This window comes from Hyperoodon ampullatus (assembly GCF_949752795.1).
Source record: "Hyperoodon ampullatus genome assembly, chromosome: 1".
In the NCBI taxonomy this organism is placed as follows: Eukaryota; Metazoa; Chordata; class Mammalia; order Artiodactyla; family Ziphiidae; genus Hyperoodon; species Hyperoodon ampullatus.
In genome coordinates this window covers 147,181,815-147,191,557 of record NC_136914.1, presented here as the reverse complement: position 1 = coordinate 147,191,557, position 9,743 = coordinate 147,181,815, and the positions used below count along the sequence as shown (strand labels likewise).

General features: G+C 41.5%; 1 protein-coding gene across 1 annotated transcript in view; it reads left to right on the top strand.

Moving 5' to 3' along the window:
- Positions 1–2,286: 2,286 nt before the first annotated feature.
- Positions 2,287–9,743, top strand: part of METTL14 (methyltransferase 14, N6-adenosine-methyltransferase non-catalytic subunit) — a 32,997-nt gene continuing 25,540 nt past the window's right edge. The window contains exons 1-2 of the mRNA XM_079706351.1: positions 2,287–2,451; positions 6,533–6,621. Coding sequence (XP_079562477.1) covers positions 2,386–2,451; positions 6,533–6,621 — 155 coding nt within the window. The 5' untranslated portion in view covers positions 2,287–2,385. The remainder of the gene's footprint in view (positions 2,452–6,532; positions 6,622–9,743) is intronic.

The following is a 9,743-nucleotide window of genomic DNA, read 5'->3' as shown; positions in this document are numbered from 1 at the left end:
AGGCAAGAAAACAGAAATCAAATAAGGAATTCTAAACAGACAGCATTTGCTATGGAGAAATGTTGACGGCTAAAAGAGCATAAAGGGGAAGGTGAGATTAAATCAGAAATTCCTAACTGCAGGAAGTGGCTACTAGTCCTAGAGCTGGTAGAACAGAAGGTGGAGGTGGTATTATCAGAGCCCAAGAGCAAATGCTCTTTTGGGGATGCCACGTGAGTGTAGGGAAAGGGAAAACAGGACCACCAAGGAGGGGTTGCTGCAGCTGGTGCTGGACTTTGTAAAGGACACAGCCACTGCCCTGGATACCAGAAGCAGAGAGGAAGAGAACTAAGGAACAATAGCTTTCCCATGTTCCACCTTCTGATTTTCTGCCTGTGCAGAATTCTTAGCAGAATCTTACAGGAAGCTGTCTGACAAGGAAAGCTGGGAACTACAGTTTGCAAACTCCCAGCCCAACCATCATCACAGAGCAGAGTCCAGGTGAGTATGGGGCTTAAATACCACCAGCACCTGCACTACACTTTACCAGGAAAAATTTTTTTTCCTCCTTTAGGTAGTAAACTCCCTAAAGAAAAACTGACTGATTCGGTTTTTGGTCTTTGATAGACTCAAGGGTCCATCACAGTGTCTGCCATATAAAATGCTCAATAAATATAATATATATATATTTTTTTGCGGTACACGGGCCTCTCACTGTTGTGGCCTCTCCCGCTGCGGAGCACAGGCTACGGACGCACAGGCTCAGCAGCCATGGCTCACGGGCCTAGCTGCTCCGCGGCGTGTGGGATCTTCCCAGACCGGGGCACGAACCCGTATCTCCTGCATCGGCAAGCGGACTCTCAACCACTGCGCCACCAGGGAAGCCCTATAATAAATTTTTGAGTGAACAAAATGCCTATTCACATCACTGAAAAATGGTTCAAATCAGTACTCAGCTTACCTGACTGGCAGGTGATGCAGCTGAGTGTGAAAGAAACACACTTTAATTCATATGTACAAATTAGTATTGTCTTTTACAGTATAGGCCCCTTGGAAGTTAACATACTTTTTCAAACAGTGCTGCCATTACTCAAGGGATTTTTAGGACTCCTCTTTTGAAATTGCCTTTCAGAGCTAGTTCTTGAGAAAGACATGACAATTAGTAAGAGCCTAGTCTGCCCACTTTTGGCCTAGCCTGACCCACCTGCTTTTGATCTGGAGGATTTAATACTATTTTCAAAAATTAAATCCTCTCTCAAAGAACAGACTTGTTGGTAAGTATGTGCCACAATTTCCAATTAAACTTGGGGCAACATGACGTCTTAGTCTACTTCTGCTACTTTGAATTTGGAATAAGAAGACAAATATGGTGCATAATGGTAATAACTTAAGACTTTGGTCCTTGTTGCCTTCCTATGAAGAGAGGAGAATCATCACTGAGCACCTCTGCCACAAGCATCAGTAGGCTATTTGTTTTCATATCTCAGGGTTATTTCCAGCTAAGACAAATGCACAAGCACAAAAAGGGCCCCTGTGGCCTCTGACCTCTAGGACATGAACCAAGACATTTTACTATCACCCTCCCACCTCTCTAAAGAATCCATAAAATGCATTATGGTAAAATAGGAAACTTCTCAAGGGCTAGTGAGTTGTGGAGAAGAGCACAGGCAGATGCAGTTGCTGTTCCCCGCCTCAAGTGGAAAGTAATAATAAAAAGCTTAATGAACACTTGCATGGCGGGATGTGTTTGGCTCTATTTATTCTTTCAATCTTCACAACGCTGTGAGGTAGGCACTCTTATCACTCTCATTTTACAAATGGGAAAACTAGAGGCTCACAGAGGTTGATTATCTAGACAAGGCCACTCAGCTAGTAAACGACAGTCCAGGGTTCAAACCCCGCAATCTGACTCGCGTTAGTGCTTTCACGAAAAAACGGGTATCTGGCAATGTTTAAAACGTCAGAACTGGCAACTGGGGAACTAATGGAAAAGGGAATCAACAAAACGGCCCACCACTTGGCAACAGTGCTGAAAGACCGAGGGAGCCTCAAGTCCCAGGAAGGGGCAAGTGAGGGGTCACGTGATTCGCCAGCACAGCTCCAACAGCCCCGGCTCTGGACGGCCGAAGCCTCCAGAGACGCCTCTGGCGCTGGCGTCGCAGGACCCTCATTGGGCCCCTTCTAGGCAGCGTCAAATCGCGGGCGTCCAGAAGGAGGCGGGACTTCCGGGAGCGGTGGCGCCAAATTCCGGCCGCGCCGGAAACAGCTATTGAGGAAAAAACAGTGGGTACAGGCGCTGGAAGCTCCTGGAGAATTTTGTGTTCCACAGTCTCCGAAGAAAAATTGGGCGGGGATTCGTCCGCTCATTGCCAGGTTCTCGAGGCAGTGGAAAACAAGAGTTGGGACATGGACAGCCGCTTGCAGGAGATCCGGGAACGGCAGAAGTTACGGCGACAGCTTCTCGCGCAGCAGGTCCGGGGCCCAGGGAGGGATCGTGAATGCGCGTGCGCGGCCGGCTTCTTACCTCTTCCCCCCTTTTCTGTCTCCTTACCGGTCGCGGTGCGGTCCTTTCTGGTCCTGCGACCTTAATCCCTGCGCCCACCTACCCTCTTGTTCTCAACTCCCTGGGTACCCCGAATCTTTTCCTGTTTTACCTCGCGGTCATTGTGGTGGTGCTGAACCGAACGCCACGCTTGGTCTTTAGCAACCGTTATGGCCGCCGAGTGGTGCTCAATGATGAGAATACAGTGGTCTTTGTGTGTAAGTTACCGCAGTTCAGGCAAAGAAAAGTGACTTGTTATCCTCCAGAATTTCTGTTTACTTTTTTTTTTTTTTTTTTTTGCGGTACGCGGGCCTCTCACCGCTGTGGTCTCTCCCGTTGCGGAGCACAGGCTCCGGACGCGCAGTCTCAGCGGCCATGGCTCACGGGCCCAGCCGCTCCGCGGCATGTGGGATCTTCCCGGACCGGGGCACGAACCCATGTCCCCTGCATCGGCAGGCGGACTCTCAACCACTGCGTCCCATGGAAGCCCCTCTGTTCACTTTTTAAATTGTCGTTTGTGTCTTGCCTTTCTTCGTAATCAGCTCCCGATTCTTGAGCTTGGGGCTTCATTGTGGGTCAGGTTTACAGTATTTTCTCTGGGTTAGTGTCTAACGACTGCATTGGTAGTAGCCTGAGTGTAAATTTTAGATTCTGCATGATGCGTATTGCTGTCGACTCTGCCGTGTACGGTATCCTCGTCCTCACCCGCAGCTAATGTTTGAATTCTTAATCTGTATCGATCACAACAAATCTCTGAAATAGGTAATATTGTCTTCACATATCGGATAATGAAACAGAGGCTCCAGAGGTTAATTTTTGCCCCGGCTCCTTCACCTCTGGGCCAGAAAGTTGAACCCAGGTTTGTCTCTCCAAATCTTGGCCTCACTCCTTCTTGTGTATGAGTAAGTTGCCACTTGATTAGTAGAGTACACATGCAGAAAATGCAGATGCACACCTCTGCTTAATTAAAGTTATAGGTTGTGTTTTACTTTCTACCACTCAGACCGGTAAAAGGGATTGGGGAAATGCTCACAGGCTTTGATGAGGCATCTTACTGTTATTTTTTTCAGTAATAAATTTTCGTTTTAGTACATGGAAATCTGAGACCTATCCTCTTTTATGATCTGATGAAAAGATTTATGGTACAGTGTTAAAAGTGTGGGCGTTTAGGGAGTTCCCTGGTGGTCCAGTGGTTAGGACTCAGCGCTTTCACTGCTGTGGCCCGGGTTCAATCCGTGGTCGGGAACTAAGATCCCACAAACGCGCGGCCAAAAAAAAAGGGGGCGTTCGGAATTAGATCTGTTCCTGGCATAATGATTTTGGACAAATCAGGTATCTTTTCCAAGCCTTCCTTTTCCCAGTTTCTATTATGTTATCTTCAAAAATGTTCAGCAGTTCTTTGTTACCACCAAGATTCTTACTCTTTAGTTTTGAATTCATACGTCTGTTTTGACTCAAAATAGTCGTAAACAATGATTGGTTGAGTGTCTAACTATGTGCCAGGAGCTTTTGTAGACATTGGCAATTCAGCTATGAATAATAATAGGTGGTCCTACCCTCAGAGAGCTTACATACTGCACAGAATTTAATAATGGCTGCCATTTATTAAGTCCTTCCTGTGTGTCAAGACTCTGCCAAGCTTCTACATACATTATATTTGATCATACCAGTCAGATGCTATCTGTGTCTTATAGATGAAGAAAATAAAGCTCAGGAAATTGGTTACATGCTGAAGGCCACAAACCCTTTACATTTGCAAGCTGAAGTTTTAGGCCTTTGCAATACACCTGGCTGCCTCCTAGTGCAGTTGGATAGGAATCTTTCCACCTAAGTAAGGATGTACAATATAATCAATGACAGACTTCCACTTTTCCAACTAATTTCAGCCTTTCTTTCACTTACTTTTCTCTGTATGAACAAGACAGACTGGTTTATTACTCTCCAGAACGTGATTTTTGCAGTACATACTTTATGATTTTTAAAAGTTGTCCTTTCTTTCTGATTTCTGTCTATCCTCTGTGACAGCCCAGGTCAGAATTTTGTGATGAAACCTATTGTGATCTCCCTGGCTTAGGCTCTTCTCCCTCTGAGCATCCATTTTCCTTACTGTTGAGTCCACTACTGTATATTATTAACCATCATACAGAATATAAACAGTTTGCTTGTAGCGTCTTTGCATTTAATTTCTGTTGGCTTAATCTTCTATCCTAACTTTGTTTCTTGCCCAAAGTAAGTTTTTAATAAATTTTTGTTGATTGATGATCTGTCAGAGTAGAGCACAACTCAAGTGTATATAATTTGCTTGACTTATTTTGGCTGCTGGATGAAGATATCGGATGCAATATATAGGCCCAGACCATGATTGTGGCAATTGATGCTATCACCAACGATTTACACCTGTTTTTATTTAACTTGTAGCTTTGTTTCAAAGAATTATACATGCTTTCAAATGATACCAAATTGTCATAATTATTCAAATAATATATTTAGTGCTACCACAATGGAAAGTCTATTAGTCCAGTCATTCCATAATTTTTTTAAAATGTTGGAGCATGAGAAGACAATTATATATGTAAGCACAATTTGATTTAAAGCATTCCTCTTGTAAAACATTGTATTCTAATTTACACCTTGGTAAAAAATCTCATTGGTTCATTCACATATTTATAAGCATGTACTGTAAGTCAGATATTATAGTAGCTGCTGAACATACAGATATCAACAGGACAGAGTTCTTCCCCTCAGTGAGCTAACATTTCAGTGGGGGAGAAGTAAACAAAAGTAAACTGATAAAGTAATTGAATTGTACAAATAAAAAATTGGAAGTTGTGATAGCGACTGTGAAACAAACAAAAGTAAAACAAAAAGAGTGTATTAAGTGCCATGATCTGAATGAGGAAAGGAAGAGGTAAAAATAATGGAAAAGAGGCGACCTATTCTGTATATAGTGTTCATGGAAGGACCCTCAGAAGAAATGTACTCATCTGAGATTTGAAGGGAGTCGAGTCAGTCTTGGGAAGAAGGTTAGAAAGCATTCCACCTATGGGAATAAATGTGTTTTCTGACTAAAGAGAATAGGGGTCAGGAAGATTTTATGGAAGAGTTAAAATATCAGGAACAGTTGATACATTGGAAGAGATTTATCATTGGGGAAACGTTAGGGGAGTCATGAAGTGGGTAGTCTAAAGAGGCAGTGGTAATTGTTAAAGATCAAGGCTGGGGACTTGCAGCCCTAATATTGTAGTGTGCCTTCTCACCTTTCTTGAGCTAAGGGATTATTTAATGCAGATTTCCTCATGCCCTTCGTGTGCTTAAAAATATTAAGTGGTTCCTCATGGCCTGTAAATTGCATTCTATACTTCTTGGTTTGGCTTTTAAGTTTTCCATGAATTGATCCCACACTATGTAGCCAGGCCTATTTCAACTAGTGATTTGTTTACATTTGTTGTATTTTGCAAAATTTCCCAAACTGCCAACCCGAATATGCATGACTATTTTTCAGGTTTTTGTAAAGTTTAGTATTGTGCCTATAATCATTATAAAGACTTGGCTTGAATAAAACTGAAAAGGTATTTATTACGGCATGGAATAAATAAGGTACAGTACGTGAGCTGATGGATGCAGAGTGTTTAACGTAGTGCATATCACACTATAAACACTGTATGTTAGCTGCTTTTTTTTTTTGTTTTGTTATTGCTACTGCTGCTAAATTGTGTTTTATTATTTGCTTTAAAAGTAGAGGATTGGCTCAAGTTAATTGTTTTAATTTCAGAATAACTGAAAGTGTAAAATACTTTTCAGCTGGCAAAATCATTCTTAATTAACATGGTTTTGCTCCAAGATGTTTTCTGTTTTTCCTGCAAGGTAATTCGTCCATTTGCCTGCTGCAGTAGTTACGGATTTTTTTGTTTTTGTTTTTTTAAATACTTGATGTATTAAATGCTGCTACAAATGACTGGGAAGGCTATTCAGTACACTGTCATCTAATTTTTGGTTTTTGCCTTTTCTCAGTTGGGAGCTGAAAGTGCTGACAGTATTGGTGCTGTGTTAAATAGCAAAGATGAGCAGAGAGAAATTGCTGAAACAAGAGAAACTTGCAGGTCAGTTGAATATTTTTTTAGTGACATGTTAATATTTGTGAAAGGATCACTGTTTTAATAAACAATAATCCTAGGTATGAAGTGTGTTGTTATAAGCATCAGCATACAGATTTAGGAAACGTTGGTTTTTATTGTTAGTTCATGAATTACGAAATACTTATTATCTGAATACAGTAAGTTTTCATTTATAAAGTAGTTAGAAAATGGAATGTTAGGCTAGGAATTAGCTTATATACCATATATAATTTTATTTAAAAAATCCTTATTAAAAAAAACACACTTTGGGGCTTCCCTGGTGGCGCAGTGGTTGAGAGTCCGCCTGCCGATGCAGGGGACGCGGGTTTGTGCCCCGGTCTGGGAGGATCCCACGTGCCGCGGAGCGGCTGGGCCTGTGAGCCATGGCCGCTGAGCCTGCACGTCCGGAGCCTGTGCTCTGCAATGGGAGAGGCCACAACAGTGAGAGGCCCACATACAGCAAAAAAAACAAAACAAAAAAAACAACAACAACAAAAAAAAACACACTTTGCCCTAAAAGTGGTATTGATTTGATAGTTCATAAAGCATTTAGAATTTTTCAGTATTGTAGTTATCAATTTTTTTTTATTGGAGTATAATTACTTTACAATGTTGTGTTAGTTTCTGCTGTGCAGTGAAGTGAATCAGCTGTATGTATACATATATCCCCTTCCTCTTGGACCTCCCTCCTACCCCCTCCTATCCCACCCATCTAGGTCATCACAGAGCACCAAGCTGAGCTCCCTGTGCTAAACAGCAGGTTCCCACTAGCTGTTTTACACATGGTAGTGAATGTATGTCAGTCCTAATCTCCCAGTTCATCCCACCCTCCCCTTCCCTCTGCCCCCTGTGTCCAACCATCTGTTCTCTACATCTTTGTCTCTATTCCTGCCCTGCAAATAGGTTCATCTGTACCATTTTCTAGATTTCACATATATGTGTTAATGTATGATATTTGTTTCTCTCTTTCTGACTTACTTCACTCTGTATGACAGACTCTAAGTTGATCCACATCTCTGCAAGTGACCCAATTTCGTTCCTTTTTATGGCTGAGTAATATTCCATTGTATACATGTACCACATCTTTATCCATTTCTCTGTCATTGGACATTTAGGTTCCTTCCATGTCCTGGTTATTGTAAATAGTGCTGTAATGAACATTGGGGTACATGTGTCTTTTTGAATTATGGTTTTCTCAGGGTATATGCCCACTAATGAGATTGCTGGGTCATATGGTAGTTCTAGTTTTAGTTTTTTAATGAATGTCCATACTGTTCTCCATAGTGGCTGTATCAAATTACATTCCTACCAACAGAGGAGGGTTCCCTTTTCTCCACACCCTCTCCAGCATTTACTGTTCATAGGTTTTTTTGATGGTGACCTTTCTGACTGGTGTGAGGTGATACCTAATTGTCATTTTGATTTGCATTTCTCTAATAATTAGTGATGTTGAGCATCTTTTCATGTGCCTCTTGGCCACCTGTATGTCTTCTTTGGTGAAATGTCTATTTAGGTCTTCCACGCATTTTTCGATTGGGTTATCTGTTTTTTGATATTGAGCTGCATGAGCTGTTTGTATATTTTGGAGATTAATCCTTTGTCAGTTGCTTCGTTTGCAAATATTTTCTCCCATTCTGAGGGTTGTCTTTTCATCTTGTTTATGGTTTCCTTTGCTGTGCAAAAGCTTTTAAGTTTCATTAGGTCCCATTTGTTTGTTTTTATTTTTATTACTCTAGGAGATGGGTCAAAAAAGATCTTGCTGTGATTTATGTCAAAGAGTGTTTTTCCCACATTTTCCTCTAAGAGTTTTATGGTGTCCAGTCTTACATTTAGGTCTTTAATCCATTTAGAGTTTATTTTTGTGTATGGTGTTAGGTAGTGTTCTGGTTTCATTCTTTTACATGTAGCTGTCCAGTTTTCCCAGCACCACTTAGTGAAGAGGCTGACTTTTCTCCATTGTATATTCTTGCCTCCTTTATCAAAGATAAGGTGACCATAGGTGTGTGGGTTTATCTCTGGGCTTTATATCCTGTTCCACTGATCTATATTTCTTTTTTTGTGCCAGTACCATACTGTATTGATTACTGTAGCTTTGTAGTATAGTCTGAAGTTGGAAGCCTGGTTCCTCCACCTCCGTTTTTCTTTCCCAAGGTTGCTTTGGCTATATGGCATCTTTTCTGTTTCCATATAAATTGTAAAATTCTTTGTTCTGATTCTGTGAAAAATGGCTTTAGTGATTTGATAGGGATTGCATTTAATTTGTAGATTGCTTTGGGCAATATAGTCATTTTCACAATATTGATTCTTCAGATCCAAGAACATGGTATATCTCTCCATCTGTTTGTGTCATATTTGATTTCTTTCATCAGTGTTTTATAGTTTTCTGAGTACAGGTCTTTTGCCTCATTAGGTAGGTTTATTCCTAGGTATTTTATTCTTTTTGTTGCATTGGTAAATGGGATTGTTTCCTTAATTTATTTTTCTTATCTTCTGTAGTGTATAGGAATGCAAGAGATTTCTGTGCATTAATTTTGTATCCGGTACCAAATTCATTGATTAGTAGTTTTCTGGTGGCATCTGTAGGATTTTTCTGTGTATATTATCATGTCATCTGCAAGCAGCAATGGTTTTACTTCTTTTCGAATTTGTATTCCATTTTTTAAAAACTATTTATTTATTTATTTATTTATTTATCTTTCTCTGTGTTGGGTCTTCATTGCTGTGCACAGGCTTTCTCTAGTTGCAGTGAGCAGGGGCTACTCTTCATTGTGGTGTGTGGGCTTCTCATTGCGGTGGCTTCTCTTGTTGCGGAGCATGGGCTCTAGGCATGTGGGCTTCATTAGTTGTGGCTCGTGGGCTCTAGAGCGCAGGCTCAGTAGTTGTGGCACACGGGCTTAGTTGCTCTGCGGCATGTGGGATCTTCCCGGCCCAGGGCTCGAACCCGTGTCCCCTGCATTGGCAAGTGGATTCTTAACCACTGTGCCACCAGGGAAGTCCCTCCAATTTGTATTCCTTTTATTTCTTTTCCTTTTGTGATTGCCGTGGCTAGGACTTCCAAAACTATGTTGAATAATAGTGGTGAGAGTGGACATCCTTGTCTTGTTCCT